Raw genomic sequence first — 25,871 nt, 5'->3', positions numbered from 1 at the left:
ACTATGACACCCGTATCATTTCTTGTTTGTTTCTTTTTAACGACATAAATGTGTTTATATTTTCTATACCCGGCAATTTAGTATATCTTTAAGAATGCTCTTTCAACGAAGATTTTCGAGATTTCAAAGAGCGTCACATGACTCTTGCCAGAAAGTTATGTGATAAGGGTTTTTACAGTCAAGGGTATTTCATTCACTGGCAAAGCTTTCAAAATGTTTTATGTTAGACATGTGGAGAACGTTTCCAAATCTGATGCATCAGTGACAAAAATTCAGTCCGATGCAGTTCCCCATTTTGACTTGTGGAATATGTTCCTGTGCTTTTTTAGGTGAAGAACTGACTTGCCTTTGCATGTGTTTGTGGCGGGTGCCACCGGTCGGGCAGGAAAAGCTAACCTTTTTGCGAACAAATGGTATCATCATATGCTTTAACATGAGAACTCTTATTTTCTTTTATTTCATATGATAATGAAAACGGCTTTGTCTTTTTTATATAATCAAAAGTGAAAAATGGTGTTGCATAACAAACATACACTCAATACTATTCTTCGGGAAAATACAATTGTTTTAATCGATATCATGCTTTTTTGTAACAACGGTGAATTAACCCATAAAATAACAATGAGTATAATTTTACGTTTTTGTATCAATATCCCATCAATATCACAGCGGGTATTAAATAACGTTCGGAATATGAATGCATAGAATGTGAATACTCTAAATGAATCGAAGTTGTAATTCATCCATGTGGGATCTGAATAAGGGTGACTATCGAGGACATATCATTATCACAATAGTATTGTGTTAGTTGGAACCTTTACCGTCACACAACGCAGATTTCCCTGCATTTTAAAACATATTGACAACGTTTTTGCTCCTGATAATTGACTAACAAAATCATGAACGGCTTCGGAAAGGCTGCCCAAACTTTTTCTCATTTTATTACGGCCATCGATACGACCAATGGAGTAGCTCGGTGTCGGTGAGAATTATATATTGACAGTTTCAGGTGTAATCGATATATTGCCATCGGGTCATGGAAAATTGTTGAGCATCGATAATCGATCAGTCGTTTTATTCCTTGATGCGACCTCGAGTTTGTTTGGTTTCGATCACACTTATTACAGGCTCCTCTGCCCAAACTTACGTCCAGTGTTTTATCACTAATTATTGACATTGTCATTATGTGGCGGACGTCATTTGCAGGATACGTGTCACTGGTTCAGAGCCACAAACTGTATGTTCCGACCATAGGTTCCGACTATTTCCGACTGTTTCGTTTCCTGAATTGTGACCAAGATCCATAAACGACTACATAGAAATGGAGGTGACTATCAGGCAATGTCAATCAGTAAATCATTGCAATCATTAAGTGTCACAAGTTTGAGAGGGCATGAATGTGGCTACATGGTTCTTGCATTTAGTGGTCTTCAAAATCGACCTTTGGCCATTGTAAGCTTGATCGGCGTTAAACAGTTAGCAAACTGTGAAAGAATGACCGAGACTTGACAACATTCGTTGAAATGCAGTCATGTGTGTCCAACTCATAAGAACACATTCAGCTGCCTGTAGTTTTCAGAAAACTCGTCAATATCACCGAATTGTTTCACTGGTCCATGATCAGGTATGCTACGGTGAGGGGAAATTGGATTTAACGTCGCGTTAAAGATATTGCGCTTATATAGCGGCGTGCATGCACGTATGTGTGTGTGTGTGTGCCTGTGGCTGCTTCGACTGGACCGGACTAATATCTGTTTTAAAGTAATATACCCCGAGATACCATGCGACAGTTTACCATGGATACCCCATTCAAAAATGATAATGACGCATGATGAAGTTAAAGTCGTGCCCACATGCTCAAACTCTGTTGCGCTGTCGAAGCCTGCAACTCAACACCTGTGGTTTCTCATTGATCGTGAAGCTGGGTACGTTAATTAACTCCCTGTTACCTACGGAACGACCTTAATTGACTGAATTATTCATACATGCGCTAATTTGAACTTTTCTCCTCACGACAACTGCAGTCGAAATGAACTGCTAAGGAATTTAATCCAAGGTAGTGCAAAGTGGCGCAATCTGTACACAGCCTAGTTATATTAAAGGCCTTGAACGCCGAGCTCTCGTCCAAACTCGCGTCGTGACATAAAGGTTGGCGAGATTACAAAGTTCTTAAAACTCAATTTTAATCAAATTATGTATGTAAACGATAAAGAGATACCTGACAAAGGTCTCTGTTCAGTTGGAAACGGTAAGTTTATCTCTGTGTATACGCAAAGTCGAATGAAGATATGGTGGCTGTTATCGCACTGGAATATTCAATTGGAGCATTGAACAATAAAAGCTGCATTATTTAAATAACATATAGTTTTCTTTGAATGGAAGACCACAGACAAATGTCAAACTTACAATTTAGGCATGAAACAATAGCCAGGACTTGACTAATATTGACAGTGTCTTAACTCTGTTTCACAACCCTAAATCATAGTCTTCTCAATGTTTAAAATGAGAAATGCTTGGTCGACAGGGACATGTATTCGCATGTTATGGCCGCGTCTGGTTCGACAGCATGAAACACGCCTTCGTGAGGCTGCACTAAGACAAGAAGGAAGATGTTTCCCCGATCGTTCAACACATAGGTGAAGATGATTTCAATGACAACATGGTACACAACAACATGGCTGATTATGTGAAATGAGTGTTTGATGTTGTTTGTAAATTTACATGAAAGAAATACAATGGTTGTAAAACCATCTCGACAATTTGGCCACCTCCGAGAGAATGCTTCGGCTGATCCCATCAAGGTCCTGTGTAATCCCTGCCCGTTCCTCCAATGTCCGGAGAAACGTCTATAAATAACGCTCTGTCCAACCCCCTAAGGTCAGTGTCGACTAAAGTAATATTTAAATTTCAAATAAAAATGTTTGATTCTATCCGAGCATATTGACTGGTACATTCCTTTAATGCCAGTGACAATTGCGCTGTTGGTCCGTCAAAGAACTTGACATTGTGACAATATTGACCAGCCTGTGCGCTGGATCTTCACGTAGGAGTTATGCCAAAGCAGAGGAGGGACGCTCTTATACCTAAATTCTAAAAAAATACAAATTGTCGCCTTCATTTCACGCCAAACTGTGATTTACGTTGGTTTTTTCTTTCAATGATTGTTTTTTTTATTATCAAAACATACAAGTGAAGTGTCCAGAGCTCGTTCCCCAAGGGGACTCTGCACAGTAGCACAGATGAGACCGCTGGACGATTGACAAGGAAATGAATGCAGAGGACAGTGTCTTGCATTTTATCCTATTATTTGTTCTCAGGCGTCAGAAATGCAACTCGATTAACCAAGTTTATTCGACATTATCTTGAAACCCACTCCCAACAATTCTGTGCAGGGGTATCATTAACACTGATTTTAAAAGATAAATAAAACATTTTATTTCTGCGCAAAACTTTATTTCCGCATACAATCTATTTCCGTTATTCAGTTTAATCGGACTGTGCTTTATAGCGTCAATGACCTGGCCGTTAAACTGTATATGGTTGCGCCAAAGTATCACGGTTTCTTTCAGTTGTGTTTTTAAGACAAGGCTTTCATTGTATTTCTTAACTCCAAATCGTTTTAGAATTTGCATTATCCGCGAATAAAGTTTTGATGGTACGTGCCAGGCAGGCTGGACATAGCTTCGTTTCAAGCTAAAACATTCGTTTTCGTCAAAAGGGACATACACTGGGTATTATCAGTTATTCACGATATTCAGTCACTTTGTATCAAAGTAATCTCATTTGTGAATGAAATTCTAAATACTGAAAATGAAGTGTTTTACACTGCTTTTAGCATTTTTTTAACAATATCACCAGAACTCGTCTTCACACATGGCACCTATGTCGGAAATCGAACCCGGGCCTTTGATATGAAGACCGAACGCTTTAACCACTGGGCTCTCTTACTGCCCGGGTACAGAAGGGGAACGTATGGTTTGGCATGAAATGAATACGACGAGACAGTTTGTGAACACACCGGACACTAACATATTGTGGACATGAATTATATTTATTGAACATAACTATAAACTATATTCGGCAATATCTCAATGTGCCAAAATATTTGTTTCCATTAGTATATATGTCAAGATGGCGCTCGGCAGCTGCAGCCAATATCAACGTGGAGATCAAGCGGATCTTCAGCAACTACACATACAATCTGTCTGCAAGCAACCGTCCCATTGTTAATAAAATACAATGCATTCAAATGCGACCGTTCCCTCTTAATGTTCAGTATTCAAAGAATACACAACAATATCATGCACTTTATGTAATAATTAAGCCCCCTATTGACGAACATACGTTGTCGTCTTGTTAAATCTACTTTTCATCCAATGTATTCATAGAATACACAACAATATCATACACTTTATATTAATAATTAAGCCTCCTATTGACGAACATACGTTGTTGTCTTGTTAAATCTCTTTTCATCCTCAGTAATACAACTCAGCCATGTAGAAAGCAGTCGATAAATTCAATTAACCCTTAGTCCTAATTAAGTAGACTATTCCTAATTTCGTTTTGTATTTCGTCAGATCAATTACGTATTGATGCTCATCAATGAACCATCAACGACATCCCGCTGAAGTCTCGCGTGCAAGGGCAGATAACCCTTATTTATCTATACATACCGGCGTGGTTTTACGTTATTAATGCCTCGCCAAGGCGCGCCATCACCTGTGGTACACGGATGGATTGGTCTGGAGGAGGGGCTGTTGCGTATTCCCTTTGAACAGCCAATAACTGATGCGATACCAGGAACTGGAATCTGATATGAGAGTCTAGTAGGTGCCAACAGCGCGAGCCTCCATAAATACATATTTATATGTGGGTTATATGCAGAGTAAGTATATCCGAAAGCAAGCATCTGTGTTTGACTTAATTTCATTAAAATCAGATTTTTTTATTCCGATAACCCTGCTGTGAGTCAGTATGGTTTTACGCCGCTTAGCAATGTTCCAGCAATTTCACGGCGAAGGACTCAAAAATTAGCTTCACACAATGAACCCATGTGGGGAATTGAAGCCGGGTCTTCAGTGTGACGAGCGAATGCTTTAACCACTAGGCTACCCCACTACCCACTTACAAGTGAGTGAGTGAGTATGTTTGTGGATACCTCCATCAGCTAGCCAGCATCGAGGCTTCTCCATTCTTGTCACGAGTAAGGGATGCATTCAGAAGGGCAGATATTTCTGTTTCTCGAAAACGAATACAACCGGGGAGTTCTGAATGTCAAAACCAAATAGCCGCTCTATTGTTATTCCATACATCCTGTCGTTTCTGATATACATGACATCTACACCGAAAAGGGTAAAAAAGGTATATTTGTTTTCTGTGGCGGTTTTCTTTTGCAAGGATGGAAAGTTTCCAATCGAGGTATGAAAAATATGTAGCCGAATTACAACCTGTCCCAATATCAATTTATATTCTGGGATTGTCTGGAATTTCGTTGAAAATAAAATAAGGTGTTCCTGGAAATACTTAAAAACAAATTTTGCACCAGGTTTTATAAAAGGAAACTGTTCGCTTTAAATGCATAGTAAAAAACCGGTCCCCCACACAGATGCACTGTACCTGAATATGCAAATGTCAAATATAAACAAATCTAATACAGAGATGATTTGTATTCATTAAACTGTATTATTCCAAATACAACCGTATGCAGCCTTGGGCTATTTGTCGTTCTCCTTCCCAGCGCTAAATATGGCTTTATTACAACCGCAATACATATCCCAGCCTTCGGCACATGACTGGCATTCAGCGCAGCTGACGCCAGCCACCTGGCGGTTGTCCTAGTCGGGAGATTTTAATATGGAGGAGATTAGTCAAGCGAAACAACAGCATCCATTGCAATGATAACATTCCAAATAATTAAATTCTTATATATCTGTGTAAGATATAGAACATGTATTTAAATATGTAACATAATCATTCATTTTTAACATTGGTGTTATGATGGATATGCTTTGGGGCACACGTGGTGAGATTCAACCCAGTACTGTTCCCTTATTGTCTCACACTCTCCTAAACATCACGCACTGACCAACTGGACTCATTTAGATCCAGGGTAACACGTGCCGAATTCCTGACCCACATTAAACATGTTGATAGAGGCAGATTGTCCGAGCGGTGATTTCAGCACGTAACGGTCAACACGGATATGCCTGGGTGTAGGAGTGAGTGAGTGAGTTTAGTTTTACGCCGCTTTTAGCAATATCCAGCAATATCACGGCGGGGGACACCGGAAATGGGCTTCACACATTGTACCCATGTCGGGAATCGAACCCGGGTCTTCGGCGTGACGAGCGAACGCTTTAACCACTAGGCTACCCGACCGCCCGCCTGTGTGTAGGAATGATACTAGGAAACTGTTTCATGGTTACAGGGAATGACACAGTTACTGTGTAATTATGTCTAAATTTGACGTCAATTTATGCCTTTTACCACAATGGTTTGGAATCTTATCGGATTTCCTTGAGATCTACTTTTGTGACAATGATTTGTAATTCTCTGTAAAAAGCACGGGTGTTTTGGTCAAATGTATTTAATGTTTATATGCTTGCAATACTTCAGCATCATTTGTCTTGCAAATATACATATAAGTGTCAACTCAAGAAAATAACCAGTCTCAATTATCCATTTGGCGTGAAAGACAAAATAGCGGTGAAAATTATATGAATGGAGCACTGAAAATTAGTCATGACACCAGGTGTTCGCGAAAAGGATAAGTATGTCCTGCACTACCGGTATAGCAACCGCTGCTCACAATATTTAAAAAGAAGGTGTGTTTGTTTCTTGTCTGACGCCGCACGGCAGTATTCCTGCCATGTGACGTCGGCCTGTACACATAGTCCGATGCCCCGATTCCCTGATACTGTAGCGAATGAATGTCATTTCTGTATGGAACGACCATTTGGTGTTCTTAGGGATAAAAAAAATAAAATAATAATTTGCCCTGAGGGTTTTACCCAAAAGAATATTTTGTTCGCTGGACATATTGGTATCCTGGAAAAATGAAATTCTTCGGTTCCTCCTTTCGCAGAAAAGTCATTACATGTTTTGAAGCAGTGACAGAAAAAATATACTGTCTCTTACAAAAATCTCAGCCATCACCACTCACCCAATAAAATTAATCGTCGGTCCGGAAGAGAAATGACACTGTTCTTCGCCGCGTGTGGTGGAAATACCAAATGGGATGGCCCTAATCAAACGCACGTTACAGTTAGGCATTACAGGCTTACTGTATGCATTATTACAATATCTGTTATGGATTATAAAATAAATCGATTCGCATTTTAGATCCTATTTTTACACGCCACCCTTACCCCACCCAACGCCCACTCTCTCCCATCAACCACGCCTACCACTCTGGTAACAAAGACATAATTTCATAATGATTTTTTATCTGGGTTCTAAAACACATGTTGCTCACAAGAACCAGAATCAATGTCTTGCTCAGTTGAAGCATAGATTCAAAGTGTCTACTATCCATGCATGCTTGTTTCGCTCGACTAGGTTTTCGATCTGTCAAGCAAACCTAACATCGCTGTTGGGAGTCTTTGTTCTATGATGTTCTTTGTCTGGCTCTGCGTGGAGCTCTCAGGCATGACAGTGAGCATTGTGCAAGAGAGATGATCGTAGGATGATACCCCAGGGACTTTCGAGATTTCCTGCAACAGCAACTGCTCGATATTTAATCACTTGGCTCACATTTCACACCCTAGAGTGATTTTAAAGTGCTTTTTGGTGTTTAATGGGGCTAAATGTGATGACTGATGTTTGTGTGTGTCGAAGGTCGACACATGTTATTAACTGTATTTCATTAATATCATGAGGTGGAAACTTTATTTTTAAGGAATGGAATTTGTATTGTACTGGCAAATCAAGAACCATAGTCAGGGCGAAACAAAGAATCGAAGACACGATCAGCGGATCCTGGGACGACCAAGGGACGCAACTCTGAACAAGGATTTCGGCACCATCGTCCGAAGGACCAACTGTGTCTTGTCCTTTTGTGAGAGGATAAAGGTTGCTCAAGATTATATTATTATACAGCATACATAATTAATATCATGTCATCTGAGCCGCACTCGAATAACTAACACCCAAAACAATGTAGAGTTAAAGGGGCACTTTATAGTTACTGGGAATAGGCTATACCCTCGTGAGCGGACCCGTCGGAAGCCCAGTGGGTGGCCCACTGAGTGGATCAATAAGTTGCCCAGTGTTCAAAGTCGCATCTGCTAACGATGAGTTTCACTAGTATCTACCAGAATATGCTGTTCATGGGTAATAATGAGTTCGAATCAGAACCGTCCCGATTATGAACCTTGGTCTGTCAGCATCTCATATGCACGTCATCAAAGCGATTCACGTGTGTCAATGTGGGCTTTATAGGTAACTGTAAACCAGATTCACTCACTCACTCACTCATCATTTAGGGATTTAGGTGAGATGAGATGAAATGGTGTTTAACGTCGCGTTCAAGAATGTTGCACTTATATAGTGACGTCCATGCGTGCGTGTAGCTGCTTGTACCAGTTCGGACGAACGCCGATTTTATAGTGGAAGCCAGGGCGGACGCTGTTCCACGAGATCACGGAGGCAGCTGGGGGTTTGGAGTCCAATGCTACATACAGACTGAGCAAGAGATACGAATACACGTGTGAAACGAAGTCCGGAGGATGGGACACACGGGTTACATAAAACTGTGCATATACTGAAACACGCATATTGATTTTTAACAGATAGTGGACATTAAAAACGCTTGAGTTGCACGGGTGCATCCATATGTGTATCTTAACATCAAAAAGTCATCAATACTCCCGCTCAAGCCGTATCTGGTTCTGATATATGAAGTGGAGTAAATTCCTTAACAGAAACAGAACCGACACACTGCAAATCGGGATGACGGGTGTGTGCTTTAAAAGGAACTCAGGGATAATTACGAATTGACTTCAATATTTTTAGCGTACATGAAGGTATAATCGTAAAACGGTGTGCGTACTGCGTAAATCCGCGTAGCAAAAAAACATAGTTAAGTCAATTCTTATAAATTAATACGTCAACAATAACAACTTCAAAGACTGTGGTTTTTATCATTTACATACAAAACAAACTGTAGACAACAGTACGAAATCGGTGACATCATTCAGTGCAATAATACGACACAATCCCGGCCACTGTTTTATCAGCTACTCAGGAGAGGGCCCGCACCAACTAATTTGCGTTTTTTGGAAACATAACCGCAAAAACAATTGCTTGGTCAGCCAATCAAATGCCACGGTCACACTAGCAATGTTTGTGACGCCATGCTGTTGTTCTTTTGAAAAGAATATATTATTTCGAAATATTCGTTTGATAACCCGTTGTCTGATGGTTGAACACTCGAACATCCCATACACGGAACCACAAGCCCTCGGAGACCTCAATGCCATAAATGAGAAAAATGACAATATTCTACCCTGAGCCTAATTACTCCTTTTGTTTATCAAAGAATGATGGCGTGGCGATGCATCCCGTGGGATGGGTCAATACACCACCCCAGCGTGAGATGACAGTCTCACCGCGCATCTTATCCCAGGACAAACACAAAGCAGCCCTCACAGCAATATCACGAGATATCGGTAAATATTTGAATTATCCCACACAATATTTGTCTTACCTATCAGCCTTTTCTACTCATTGATCTGCATGAACATGGTATCATAGACGGCTAATACAACAGGCACACACATAAGATTCTTTGAAACAATTGATGGAAAACGTGGGTTTTTATCTTGTGTATACATTGTGTTGGAGGAGATTAATACAAACTAACGTGCTGCTTTATCGTTGTGTGTAATCCGTGACAGATCCAACACAACCACTTCAAGCTAAAGTCAAAGTTGAGACACTGCAGCGAAACAAATACAAAATATATACTTCCACTATGATTGAGAGTTGCAATCGTCTGGATGGGGGTGGCTATAGTCTGGATGGAGGTGGCATTAGCCTGGATGGAGGTGGCATTAGCCTGGATGGAGGTGGCATTAGCTTGGATGGAGATCGGCATTAGTCTTGATGGGGGTGGCATTAGCCTGAATTGGGGTGGCATTAGCCTGGATGGGGGTGGCATTAGCCTGGATGGAGGTGGCATTAGCCTGGATGGAGGTGGCATTAGCTTGGATGGAGGTGGCATTAGCTTGGATGGAGATCGGCATTAGTCTTGATGGGGGTGGCATTAGCCTGGATGGGGGTGGCATTGCCCTGGATGGAGGTGGCATTAGTCTGGGGGGAGGTGGCATTAGTCTTGATGGGGTGGCATTAGCCTCGATGGGGGTGGCATTAGTCTCGATGGGGGTGGCATTAGCCTAGATGGAGGTGGCATTAGCCTGGATGGGGGTGGCTATAGTCTGGATGGAGGTGACATTAGCCGGGATGGAGGTGGCATTAGCCTGAATGGGAAGTAACATTAGCCGGGATTAAGGTCGAAAGTCGAATCACTACATCTACTGTCCTCGGGTTCAATGCAAAATCTACTTTTATAGCAAATTTTGTGGTTTCCATGGCAACACGTAACTGGTTTGATGGTGGTTTTCGGTGTTTAAGAGATAATGCAGATGGTATCTGTGGCGGCATTGATTTCAACACCCGGCCTCCAGGTAGGCAACTGAAGTGGTGTTATATTACAGAAACAGATGGCAAATGATAAGGGGCTATATCGTCCATAAAGATGAGGGATAACGGGGGATATATCTGCCGTTAGGACAGGGGGTAATTATAGGATAAGGATACGGAACCCTATGAGGGGGATGCTGTTGTCATTATTCTATTAATGCGACGTCTCATCAGATGCTTAATACAACATGAAGCCTTCAGAATCAAATTCATCTCTTGACGATCGGTGGAATCACAACAGATAATGATTAAGTCATCTTTGGTATGGAAACGAATACAATGAATACATTCTAACGGACAAAACACGAAATAGGAACAGATAAATTAGGAGCGTTTTACTATGTAGAATGTAGAAACATACTAGCAAGTGGTTCCATGACGTCATTGGCGTCTTTAATATGAGATATAGGATATATATCTGACATATCAGATATATCACCCGGAGACCGTACGGGTTATCCTGGAATGAACTTTCCGTACTCTTTGTGTCTGTTTGTTCGTTATTTCACACGTACTTTTCCTCGTATATTCCAGATCTGTTACTTAAACAAGGCTCTTTTGTGACTTGTATCTTTCATAGATTGTTCAGATATCAGCTTGTATTATTGAAGAGATGACAAGCTTAATGCTTCAGAGCAGAGGACAATCGAACATATTTAATTACCACCCTGTAACATAACGTTATGTCTTACACACCTGTGGGTGGGAAACCAATTTCAGATAACAGTTTACTGGTATAAAGCATGTGTGAGATCGAAATTTCAGGTCCGTGATTGGCTACTCCATGGTGATGACCTAAGGCAATGGCCTACCTTTCTGATTGTAATTCATCGATAGGCTATTTGTGCTTTCACCGAATTGACCAACGTCTGTATCGAAACTTAATGGTTTCAAAGAGTTTAATCAATTATCCTTTATCTTATCTAGTTAGCATTATCATCATCGCCTTTATAATCCGCGGATATGTCGGAAACATATTTGCGGAGGGTAACACTTTGTATGGGCAGTAAAAAGCAAGCAAGTCGGAAGCCGTTTTGTATTAATGCGCCACTGCAATCACGTGAACAGACAAAACATGCATCGATTCGATGCTAAAATTGTGCGATCTGTGTAAGAAACAGATTCCTGCACTCGTGCATGTCATATACCATTTACCTTACAATACGTTGATATAAAAAAAAGTATCTAACTCACTTTCTGTCGTTGGATACGTTTTGAAACACCTCGTAAGATAAATGGTATCTGACAGACAATCGTTACTTGACGTTAATCATGCGTTGTGTCACTACATCTAGTGACCGTATCACTCTCAATATAGAACACTTTAGCCCACTTCTCCTTGCATATACGTGCCCTAGGTGGTACAAAATAAATATTTTCCCAGTCGCCATGGTTATTTGGCCACATAATTAATCCAATTGAACAATATAATTCAACAAATACAGTCATTAACACATGTACACTGATGTTTCGTAGCCTTTGATGGAATATCGCTCCAAAACGCGTCACTGAAATTAGCGGGATATAACATCCATGGTCCACCAGGCTGACAATATGATATTGGTATCCAACAACGCAACATGGACACGACGGGTGACGGTGTTATACCTTTTCATCACCACTACAACTACGTCAGCCGCAGGTATCGCGTGACCGCCTCCGTGGTCTGGTGGATATAATGTCTGCTTAAAGAGCGGAAGGTCGGTGGTTCGATCCTCTGCCTGCGTCATACCAAAAGACAGTAATGCTACACTGCTTGGCGCTCGGTATTAAGAGGATAAAACAAGGACTGGCCGGCTTGACGTATGTATAACGTGGGGTCTCCTTGTAAAACTACGTTTTGTTTTCTCAGCGGGCTTGCACTATAAAAGCGGCATAAGTCTGAACTCGTACAAGCAGACACACGTGTACATGCACGTTGCTATATGAGTGAAATAGTCTTGAACGCGACGTTGAACCCCATTTTTCCTCACCTGTTTAAAAGTAACAAGCAGGTCTCGTGAACCTGTCTAAGCTGACGTGTCAAGTTGCTGGTTTTCAGTGTTACACCCCGCTATCGATGCAGGGATGCTGGCTGTTTGTACCTGACGGCATCCCTCGCAACAGTTCATTGATCCGGGAAAATGTCAGGAAAACGTGTTTTTAGAAGGGCTTTTTAAAGGGGCGAATGAGTTTTGCAGAATAAACAACATTTACATATCGATGAAACCATATTAACAGTTGACTTTGTGTTTGACGACCTGGACAAACTGCTGTTGCTTCTCACTGGAGACACAACTCTCAGCATGTTTCATTACTACGTCATCTTTGTGCACACCAGTGTCCGGCATCAGTATACACGTACACATATATACTCTATGATCAATACATTTACACACTCATTTATTCAACGTAAAAATAGGAAAATATCATGGATAACAACATTATTTTTTGTAGCTCGCTGCTTCATTCGTCCGTTATCGAAGAAGGGTCAAGACGAAGCCCTGAAATCCCACTACAAACACTAAAGTTGTTGTCCATGAAGGTTCTTGTATTAAACAATGGTACAGAAGTAACCCTGAAAAGGCGTTACAAATAATAAACTACCTGTTCATATTTTTCCCAACGTCTTTATGTCAAAGACTTGATTTATGTAACACTACTAACCCCCTGCGATTGGGTAAACATGTCCGAGTCAGGCCTCTGATACACGAGGATGTCCTGTTGACATCAGTCACGACGATGATATAAACCTATCGTTCGGGTCACAGACGAGAGTGTCTCAGCGCAGCTGTGATTTACGTAAGGGCACTTGACAATAACACCAACCTGCTGTGACGTCATCACTGTTAGTCAGTCAGTATCGATCACAAGTTTTCTGAAAATAATCTCTGAGATGAGCAAAATCTAATTTTCGACGAGATCAGTACATTATGAAATAAAAGTATTACCGTAGTAGTAAACTACGCAGTTTTGTTTAAACACGTATACCCCACATGAAATAAAAATTAACCACAATATGTCTTGAAGATAAATAGAGGATATTTCGCTTTTTAAAATGTCAACCTTTTCGGATCAGGAGATGAGATAAACATGTTATTTGACAAGAAAAGGCAAATATTCTAATTAGGATGTATGTTCTTACTGATGTTAGTGTGAAATATTTTTATTGCCAATCAGCAGATTAAAAGTACTTCCGCACAAAAGTATTATTTCGCTTGAGCTAAATTACATGTTATTTCACCCCACTGAAATGTCGATTTTATTTTTACATAATATAGTATTTCATCTCTATATAATAATACCTTAAAAAAAGAACTTGGCCATGTTCGTGTTCTTGATTTCTGGAAGAGTCTGCGTGCTGTCGCCACACGTGGGTGGCCGGCGACTCTATTTACAAGCATCGTGTCTTTTTAAAGGTTGCCTACACGACGGAAACACAAACACTTGATGAAGTATAATCGATGTTTGCTACCATGTCTGTGACTTTTACAAAAGTCAGAAAGAGAACGTGCCGTTTATCCATATTTATTCAACTGTACATTACTTGCACGTGCTGATAAGTAATATAAGTCAATGGGACTGAACAAAATCATATTATTGTATCACATATCACATATCACATATCAGCACACACATTGCATATCACAGATCATACACCACCTTGTCGCGAATAAATTAAAATGACGTCATACATTGTTCAGTAAACATTTTCCGAAGTTTCTCACAAAGTCAATTCAGAAGAGTTTGATTGTTTGCGTGTGGTTTAACGCCGTTCTCAGCAATATTCCAGCTATATCACGGCAACCTGAACATAATCGAGTCTGGGCTAGACAATCAAGTGACTGACAACGCAAACACATCCCGAGTTATATGATAAAGTAGTTGCTGTAAAGTGAAAAGTGTTGATGTTTGCAAAGTATCGATATGTGTGTAGAGTATGTTTTTGTTTGTTGTTTTTGTTGGGGTTTGGTTTTTTTGTTTTTTTGTTTGTTTGTTTGTTTGTTTTTTTGGGGGGTACATATGCATTGCAAACCCTTCAATCAACCCGAAATTTGCTCGACAGTTTACGAGCCTGATGTTGAGTTAGTTACGCGATTTTGATTGGAATGTTATAGTCATGTTAACTCCATTGCCTCGAGAAATTGATGTATGAAATAAATATATCCAATGTAGCCCATGCAAGTCTAGATTAATGCAGTTGAGGAACATTGTCTATGTCCCTTTTCATTCTCATTTATCCAGAGACCATATAATAGATTATATGGTCTCTGATTCATCATGATAATTTGTTTTTCTTCTGTAAACTATTTTCATATCAGAGACTAGATGAGTCTTGTATATAGGGGCTGAACAGCTTTTTGATGAAAAGATGGGGTGCATACAAAAGAAGTTAAAAAGGCACATTATTTTCGGGAAACAATTTATATTTGTAAGACAAGAATGTTTGTTATTAAAAATGTCACCAAATGATTAAGTTACATGCTTTTACATATGCCACGGTGATATGTTTAGTATGTTAAAAACTAGGGGGTTGCGCGGTGGGGTAGGGGGTTGCGCGGTGGGGTAGGGGGTTGCGCGGTGGGGTAGGGGGTGGATGGCGTATCCCTGCACGGTCGCTTTATGAAACAGTATTTGTGCAGCCTGCAATAGATGATCTCTCATGATATATGTACCTGACACAAGGAACATTACAGAGTAATTAACGTTGACCCGGATGTGACGAGCGACATCTGGTTTGAAGGTCACGTGGTGCTAACATATGGCATAATGTCCATGACACAGTTCACAGTGCAGAGCTATGTTGTCAACAAATCGCTGATTCTGCAATCTGTCATTGTTTCATAGCTATTGACGATAAATTGAAACATAAATATTTCAGCTCCCCATGCAATATGCACCGTAGAACGGATACGAAGAAATACCGGCATACATTATTCATATACTGTTGTTGAAAGCGTGTTGGCGATATTTGAGAAGAGTCATCTGAACAATTAGAAACCAGCCTTCATAGCAACTCACAGAGGACTATTATACAGTGTTCCCTGATATGATAGACACTCATATATACCCCTGAAAATCAATTAGGGGCCATGTGGCCTTGATAACAATAAACAGAACTGATCAGAACTAAACTTTACCGATATTCGACAAACAAAAATACAAAATCAAACATAAAATCCAAATGGGGCCCTGAACAAAACATTCTCGACTTGAGTTGTGTTCTCTAGGGTCTGTGAGACGGACTAGAGTCCACACCATGGCGAGATAGATTATAGTTCTGGGCCTTCTGGAATGGCAATATTATTTCAGCTTACTATTCATTGACGAAGACAGAACAATAGCCATGTAACGCTACATCCACAGACAGCGGATCAGATCTCGCATAGATAACTAGACACAAACAACCACTTTCACGTATTGTTATACTATTGAGGCGTTCCGTAAACAGGATTTCAAGGTTCATCAAGTATTTGGAGACCCATGCTACATGTGTTGTCCATCCATCCATGTGCTCCCCTCCCCTCCCCTCCCCTCCCCTCCCCTCCCCCAGTAATTTAAACAATGCCTTATTTGGAGAGGAAACACATGTCGGGCCAGTTTCAATTTTCAATGGAATGCCGACATTTTATTGGGAAAGTGCACAATGGTGTTTCGAGCAGCCAGGGTAATGTTGAACAATAGGGTTCACAGTTTCCACAGTTCACCACGTGGCAACAGACACTCAAAACAAAACATTTATTACCTTCATAACTAAGGTATGAGGTGTTTTCCGTATGTTCAATATTACGGTGATGCAGGAACTTCCTTACACCTGTGTTATGTTATGACATGTTACCATGGTGATACAGGTATGACACAATGATAGAACGCGGTGTAACGCCCATGTAGGGCTAGGGCAATGCAGTGCAGTTCCGGGTGATGGAGGAAGGAGCGACGTGAACATGATACTCGTGGAACATCAAGGAAAATATAGGACCGTCAATAAATTTGACAAAAAATAAAGAAGGAAAACCATTTGTTTAAACACATATAACTTTTTGATAAAAATTCCTCGGTGTCCACATGACTAGTTGGTTTTGGCCCTTTAGTTGCGGAGGTGGGCAAGTTGATGTATTTTGAGTGGAAGGTGTTTTTGTGTTGCAGTTCGAATCCTGTCCTAGTCATGTAAGGCACATGATGACATAGAATATTATTTCGACGTGATGACGTTTATAGCCTTCAATAGCAAGAATTCGTCGAGAATGTGACAAATTTGATGTGAAATTATAAATGCAGAGTACAAATTTCAGCTATGGACGACACGTTCAATGATACAGCTCACAGAAGCCTCCTGGTTTAGTAATGGATGTGTAATTGATATAGTGGGAGGACGGAGATGAAAATGTCGGGCAGTGATATATACAAAGATAAATAAGACGTATTTGAGCCTTTAAGAAATTGATGACGAAGAGAGAGGGTGGAGAGAAAGTGATGAAGAAGAAGAGTGTAATTCTTACAAATGTATATTCGCACTAATATATACAGGTACATAGATATACACAGATTACATAGATGAAGACTGTCGATGACACCAATGCGCATTTTCAAGATGGGGATGATATTGCTTACTATACATTGTAGAACCATTTCGTTATGATCAAGGTAACCTTTGAACTGCATAAGCTCTTAAGTACATGTATATTTGCACTAATATATACAGGTACATAGATATACACAGATTACATAGATGAAGACTGTCGATGACACCAATGCGCATTTTCAAGATGGGGATGATATTGCTTACTATACATTGTAGAACCATTTCGTTATGATCAAGGTAACCTTTGAACTGCATAAGCTCTTAAGTACATGTATATTTGCACTAATATATACAGGTACATAGATATACACAGATTACATAGATGAAGACTGTCGATGACACCAATGCGCATTTTCAAGATGGGGATGATATTGCTTACTATACATTGTAGAACCATTTCGTTATGATCAAGGTAACCTTTGAACTGCATAAGCTCTTAAGTACATGTATATTTGCACTAATATATACAGTTACATAGATATACACAGATTACATAGATGAAGACTGTCGATGACACCAATGCGCATTTTCAAGACGGGGATGATATTGCTTACTATATATTGTAGAACCATTTCGTTATGATCAAGGTAACCTTTGAACTGCATAAGCTCTTAAGTACATGTATATTTGCACTAATATATACAGGTACATAGATATACACAGATTACATAGATGAAGACTGTCGATGACACCAATGCGCATTTTCAAGATGGGGATGATATTGCTTACTATACATTGTAGAACCATTTCGTTATGATCAAGGTAACCTTTGAACTGCATAAGCTCTTAAGTACATGTATATTTGCACTAATATATACAGGTACATAGATATACACAGATTACATAGATGAAGACTGTCGATGACACCAATGCGCATTTTCAAGATGGGGATGATATTGCTTACTATACATTGTAGAACCATTTCGTTATGATCAAGGTAACCTTTGAACTGCATAAGCTCTTAAGTACATGTATATTTGCACTAATATATACAGGTACATAGATATACACAGATTACATAGATGAAGACTGTCGATGACACCAATGCGCATTTTCAAGATGGGGATGATATTGCTTACTATACATTGTAGAACCATTTCGTTATGATCAAGGTAACCTTTGAACTGCATAAGCTCTTAAGTACATGTATATTTGCACTAATATATACAGGTACATAGATATACACAGATTACATAGATGAAGACTGTCGATGACACCAATGCGCATTTTCAAGATGGGGATGATATTGCTTACTATACATTGTAGAACCATTTCGTTATGATCAAGGTAACCTTTGAACTGCATAAGCTCTTAAGTACATGTATATTTGCACTAATATATACAGGTCCATAGATATACACAGATTACATAGATGAAGACTGTCGATGACACCAATGCGCATTTTCAAGATGGGGATGATATTGCTTACTATACATTGTAGAACCATTTCGTTATGATCAAGGTAACCTTTGAACTGCATAAGCTCTTAAGTACATGTATATTTGCACTAATATATACAGGTCCATAGATATACACAGATTACATAGATGAAGACTGTCGATGACACCAATGCGCATTTTCAAGATGGGGATGATATTGCTTACTATACATTGTAGAACCATTTCGTTATGATCAAGGTAACCTTTGAACTGCATAAGCTCTTAAGTACATGTATATTTGCACTAATATATACAGGTACATAGATATACACAGATTACATAGATGAAGACTGTCGATGACACCAATGCGCATTTTCAAGATGGGGATGATATTGCTTACTATACATTGTAGAACCATTTCGTTATGATCAAGGTAACCTTTGAACTGCATAAGCTCTTAAGTACATGTATATTTGCACTAATATATACAGGTCCATAGATATACACAGATTACATAGATGAAGACTGTCGATGACACCAATGCGCATTTTCAAGATGGGGATGATATTGCTTACTATACATTGTAGAACCATTTCGTTATGATCAAGGTAACCTTTGAACTGCATAAGCTCTTAAGTACATGTATATTTGCACTAATATATACAGGTACATAGATATACACAGATTACATAGATGAAGACTGTCGATGACACCAATGCGCGTTTTCAAGATGGGGATGATATTGCTTACTATACATTGTAGAACCATTTCGTTATGATCAAGGTAACCTTTGAACTGCATAAGCTCTTAAGTACATGTATATTTGCACTAATATATACAGGTACATAGATATACACAGATTACATAGATGAAGACTGTCGATGACACCAATGCGCATTTTCAAGATGGGGATGATATTGCTTACTATACATTGTAGAACCATTTCGTTATGATCAAGGTAACCTTTGAACTGCATAAGCTCTTAAGTACATGTATATTTGCACTAATATATACAGGTACATAGATATACACAGATTACATAGATGAAGACTGTCGATGACACCAATGCGCGTTTTCAAGATGGGGATGATATTGCTTACTATACATTGTAGAACCATTTCGTTATGATCAAGGTAACCTTTGAACTGCATAAGCTCTTAAGTACATGTATATTTGCACTAATATATACAGGTACATAGATATACACAGATTACATAGATGAAGACTGTCGATGACACCAATGCGCGTTTTCAAGATGGGGATGATATTGCTTACTATACATTGTAGAACCATTTCGTTATGATCAAGGTAACCTTTGAACTGCATAAGCTCTTAAGTACATGTATATTTGCACTAATATATACAGGTACATAGATATACACAGATTACATAGATGAAGACTGTCGATCACACCAATGCGCATTTTCAAGATGGGGATGATATTGCTTACTATACATTGTAGAACCATTTCGTTATGATCAAGGTAACCTTTGAACTGCATAAGCTCTTAAGTACATGTATATTTGCACTAATATATACAGGTACATAGATATACACAGATTACATAGATGAAGACTGTCGATGACACCAATGCGCGTTTTCAAGATGGGGATGATATTGCTTACTATACATTGTAGAACCATTTCGTTATGATCAAGGTAACCTTTGAACTGCATAAGCTCTTAAGTACATGTATATTTGCACTAATATATACAGGTACATAGATATACACAGATTACATAGATGAAGACTGTCGATGACACCAATGCGCGTTTTCAAGATGGGGATGATATTGCTTACTATACATTGTAGAACCATTTCGTTATGATCAAGGTAACCTTTGAACTGCATAAGCTCTTAAGTACATGTATATTTGCACTAATATATACAGGTACATAGATATACACAGATTACATAGATGAAGACTGTCGATGACACCAATGCGCGTTTTCAAGATGGGGATGATATTGCTTACTATACATTGTAGAACCATTTCGTTATGATCAAGGTAACCTTTGAACTGCATAAGCTCTTAAGTACATGTATATTTGCACTAATATATACAGGTACATAGATATACACAGATTACATAAATGAAGACTGTCGATGACACCAATGCGCGTTTTCAAGATGGGGATGATATTGCTTACTATACATTGTAGAACCATTTCGTTATGATCAAGGTAACCTTTGAACTGCATAAGCTCTTAAGTACATGGTTGTTGGTCATATTGCCTTCCATACACATGGAACAAGGAAGCGGTACTTACCGTAAACGGAATGACACCAATGCGCATTTTCAAGATGGGGATGATATTGCTTACTATACATTGTAGAACCATTTCGTTATGATCAAGGTAACCTTTGAACTGCATAAGCTCTTAAGTACATGGTTCTTGGTCATATTGCCTTCCATACACATGGAACAAGGAAGCGGTACTTACCGTAAACGGAATGTGGTTGATGGCTGCGGTGGCGATGACGACAGCAAGAACCAGTCGACATAAGTCGGAAGAGAACGTCAACTCATTGTACCTGGCGTGCACCGTCTGAGAACCCGTCTTGGCTACAGCTGACGTTGACGGAAGGTAGAAACGCCCAGCTTGATACTTGACCACGGCAACACGCCGCATGTACCGCAACAACACCACCGTGTCCGACGTGCAGATAAGACACAACACGATGGAACAGAGAATGAGGATGATGAAGAACAAAGCGAAACTAACGCCAAGGTCATGCGGCAGGAAGAAGCAAGTTCCTTTGGTCGAGTATCCATCTTCAGTTGCTCCTATAATCGGCATGATGCCAATGAGGGCCGCAAGAAGCCACATGATGGCCACGTACACCTTAACGGCCTTGGTGGACCCGTATACCTGTTTCCCCGACGGTAGTCGCAACATGGTCATCCAGTGGACACACATACAGAGGACACTCAGGATCTCCGCCACCCTGACCGTCACGCTGAGCCAGATGTAGCAGTAGCAGAGAGGCTGAGACCAGGGGATTCCCCTCAAGGTCATGACCCCTGGGATGGGGATGAGGAGGATGACGTTGGCCATCAGGCAGGCGAGGAGGGACATCAAACACAGGTCGGTGCCGTGGAAGAAGGGTCTGTAGTGAGCGATGACGACCACGGCCGCGACACACGTGAGCAGGGCGACCGGCGACAACACCATCCACGCGATCGCCACGCCGTACTCAACCATTGTCCGCGGACATCGACAAATGTCTCTGGGTCTGCATAGATGGAGATGTGGACTACACCATTGAAGTCAGGCCATGGAACATCCTCTGTCACACGGGTGTCGAGTCTCCGGGTCATAGGCTGCACTTACACAACGAACAGAAACAATCAGAAACTGTAAACATATTCAGACCCTGATCGTTTTGGACACAGTAGCATCGATGTTTAAACAAGTGTTTATCGAGGTATATTTTCATTGATCTATTTGTGTATCCCTGTAAACCACGGAGGAATGTTTCGATGATGATTACTTCTAGTCAGTAAACGAGGTCAGGCCAACCGAATCACCTGGTTCTATACGTATCCAGTATAGAAGCAGCTGTCGCCATCACGTGTTGACGGTAATGATTAACACCAATATCACGAAGTCTACAACATAGTTAGCTGGTGGGCGCATACCCCACCGTCAGTAACAACACACACGCCACGGCAGCGACAATATCTGACGCCCTCGTCGCTAGGTGTTGATGTCCGGGGCAGATCCGGAAATGATGACACAAAATAATGAGGATTTGATATCAGTTATAACCCGCTTGTCTTGTAATTACCCGGTGAATCCAACGATACTCCAGATACTTTGTTGAAATTGAATGTCAGGATGATACTTGGTGTTTCAGTAATTCCGATTTTGTCATCCCTTTATCTGATTCAAGGACACGAAACCGCTGCGTCCTCTGTATTCCTCTGTCGCTTCATCAAATTCGTTCTTGAATCTGACTGTCGTCTGCTTGATGCTCACCTGTCACGTGCCGGAATATGGAGAAACGGCATCAGACACCACGCGATATTAATCGGTTTAGACAGAGGTGAATTGTTTTATCACATTGGTCGGAAAGTCATCAGAAGATGGTTGTCACCAGATTGTTGAGACGTCTACCTCTCGTGTCATAACATAAGCATGAAAGTCACGATAGAGGAACATGTCACACAGGGGTCGATGGAAGTCTTTCCACTGAACGTCTTGCATACCTGTCGTCTGCCGTGTTGAGGCAGTTGTCGTCTGCTAGCAACAGGTAGGTAGTATCACTGCTGCAACGTAGCCCGCTCAAAACAGTAAAGTACAACTGACGTCTGCTATCCAAACCTTGAATTGTTGTCTGCTACATGCAAGCGTGACACATTCTGTAACAAACACGTGCAACGTTCTCAACCGCAGTCGCTTCCCCGCGGTCAACGTGTGTCCGGACTGACCACGTCACCGGACATTCATCCCAAGTAGCATGTTCCAGTTAAGTCTATCTGGTCTCACCTGGCGGCCGTCTTTGATCTCGGCATTGGAGGTCACGTGTAGCACAAAAGCAAGGTGTTACAGCAGATCGCACCTGTTGCTGTAGATGCCGAGGACAGCGCAACTGAAACAACGTTTTGCTCACACTAGCTGCTGTGTCAATAACAGCAAGAATATATAGCAGTCACGATTTCGATTCAGTTTATGTATGACATGACAAATAAACTGATCGTGTGGAATTGTTGATTCCAGAAATTCACAGAACTTTGGTCAAAAACAGGCGTTAGTTATTTCCTACGTACCATTTCCATAGAACAGGGCGGGTGTGTCCATGTCGAATCTAATAATGACAGCTGACGAAGTTGTGTATTTCCATCAGGTGAATGAATCAGTATTATTCCCACATCTGTGCCGTTATAGCACAGTGTATCCCTGTCACCAGCGTGAGGTGTTCAGAGCGTCCAGTAAAATCGTCACATCGGTCCCTGGAGTGTCCGGCACTCAACTGACTACACGCGGCAGGCGACCCACAGTGACTGCAGGGTCAACAAGCAGCCGGGGACACGCGAACACAGTGTTTACGGACGAAACAAAACAATTAGCGAAGCCTCTTTCTCCTCACAGCCACTGAACAACCTGAAGCCCATTATAACTAGCGATCGATCTGGCTGCGTTTCGGCGTCTGGACAATTATATATTAACTCGACGTTAGCCTTTGATGCAACGCACTTCAGTATGATACGGCTTTTAATCATTCTGAAAAAACATGAGAAATATTTCATTAAACTATTCGAGTCAAGTGAAACGAAAATTGGCATATTTTACAGTGGTATGGTTCTTTCACTTTACGTATTTTATACACAATTTACGTTATTTCATCAACTTCATGCTATGCCCATGATAATGATTTTTTCGCACGTTCCGTTTTGTGACATTATAAAACCTTCTCATGTCAAACAAACGTTGATACATGTTCACCTCTTAAACCATGTTATTTGGATCAAGTCGCGTGAACGCACCAGCTAAAGGTGAGCGAACAATAGTGTCGCGCACGTCCAATGAAATGCTTGTCATCTGCCGCGCAGCGCCCAGTTCCAAGGTCTGAATGTTGTTCACGTGTAGAAGGGATCTCTGTTACATAGCGCTAAAAAACCTTTCGCGTTTGACCCCTCATCTTGAACTGCTTTGGCGGTAGATCGATTCATTCAACAAACTTCGACAGGCTCCTATTGGCAAAAACAGTTCGTATTTAGAATATCTCGGTGAAGCCCGTCTGTCGCCCTACATTGATTGCGCTCTTAATTTTCGTGTTATTTACAGATGTCTGCCCGTATCTCATCGTCACTCATCCGTAGCGGACTGCACAAAGAAATACAAACAGCTGATAAATTAGTTATCATGTTATTAAATGCTTCGTTTGATTGTAGTAGTTTTGGAAGGGACCATTAAACCTTAAGCTAAAGTCTTTGTGTTTCATCGGTAAGATTGTCAGAGCTGTGGACTGATGTTTTGTGTTTGATTGGTCAAGCTGAATACATGCGATAAATCGTTATGGTAAATACCTAATATTTGTGCTGACCGTGTACATTAGTTTATGGACGTTATACAGTTGTTTATAATGAATATTATTATTATTATTATTATTATTATTATTATTATTATTATTATCAATATTGTGTTTTGCGTGTGTCGATTAACGTGATATTGATGATGCGAAAATACTTGAATAATAATCTCTATTTATCGAACCAGTTTACTTTCAGTAAAATGTACTTTTCCGGACTAATATCGGTTTTGTAGTGGTTACCCACTGAAATAGCATGATGCAGTTTAACATGGATACCCCACTCGGACACATTATACTGACACAGAGCCGACAAGTCCTTGTTTTATCCCCTTAATGTCGAGCGACACCCAGGGTAACAACAAGTACCATCTTGTAACGTCTTTTGGTGTGACGTGACCGTGGATCGAACCTACGACCTTCCGCTCTTCGGAACTACTAGAGGCGGTGTAATACTTGGTGTGTATTACAGACAAGATATGCAGTGTAATGGTCCATTAAATAGTATATGTTAACGCGTTTTGTAGTTGGGCAAGTTACATATACCAATAGGTTTTCAAAGAATTGAATTAGAATTAGCGGCCTATATACCAATACACACGTATCTTGGGAAAAGTACGTGCGTTTAAAATATAAAACTTAAGTGAACTCAGTAAGCTGAGGTCAGCATATATCTGGCAACCAATCTGGATTGATTAAAGCCAAACGTAATTAAACTGAGTTAACCAAACAGCCAAGGATAACTTAGGGTAGAACGTTAAATGAAACATAAAACAACCATGTGTATTGTATACTATACATCTAGGAGATGTGAACAAGGGTTTCATTGCTTGAGAAAATGGCATTTTGCTTTTTCTATTAAATGAATGTAACAACACAACAAAGCTCAACATTACGCGTCGGACATCAGAGATCCAAAATCATCATCAAAGTTGCATTATTGATTCTGAAGTTCTTGTATCATTGATGCATACCAGAATACATATATACAGTACATACCAGGCTAATAATATTTATTAAAATTCTCTTTAATCATGATTTAGTCAATAAATGAAAGTAATTAGTTTTAACTATGAGGTCACTTAGAGGATCCTAACCAGAATACTGCACCCAAAGGGTTTAGTACTTGCGTTCGAATTCACCCCTTCAAAAAGGGTCAAAGTCCTATATCGATATTTCAAAAAGCTCGG

The 25,871-nt window shown here is 40.2% G+C and overlaps 1 protein-coding gene across 1 annotated transcript in view; it reads right to left on the bottom strand.

Moving 5' to 3' along the window:
- The window catches only part of LOC139471697 (uncharacterized), a 47,270-nt gene extending 23,523 nt beyond the window's left edge, over positions 1-23,747 (bottom strand). The window contains exon 1 of the mRNA XM_071254159.1: positions 21,090-23,747. Within this exon, the coding sequence (XP_071110260.1) occupies positions 21,090-21,851 (762 nt within the window). The 5' untranslated portion in view covers positions 21,852-23,747. The remainder of the gene's footprint in view (positions 1-21,089) is intronic.
- Positions 23,748-25,871: the final 2,124 nt, after the last annotated feature.

This window comes from Haliotis cracherodii, unplaced genomic scaffold (assembly GCF_022045235.1).
Source record: "Haliotis cracherodii isolate W230 unplaced genomic scaffold, xgHalCrac1.p SCAF_23, whole genome shotgun sequence".
Classification (NCBI taxonomy): Eukaryota; Metazoa; Mollusca; class Gastropoda; order Lepetellida; family Haliotidae; genus Haliotis; species Haliotis cracherodii.
The sequence above is the reverse complement of the archived record's forward strand: the minus strand, read 5'-3'. Positions and strand labels throughout refer to the sequence as shown.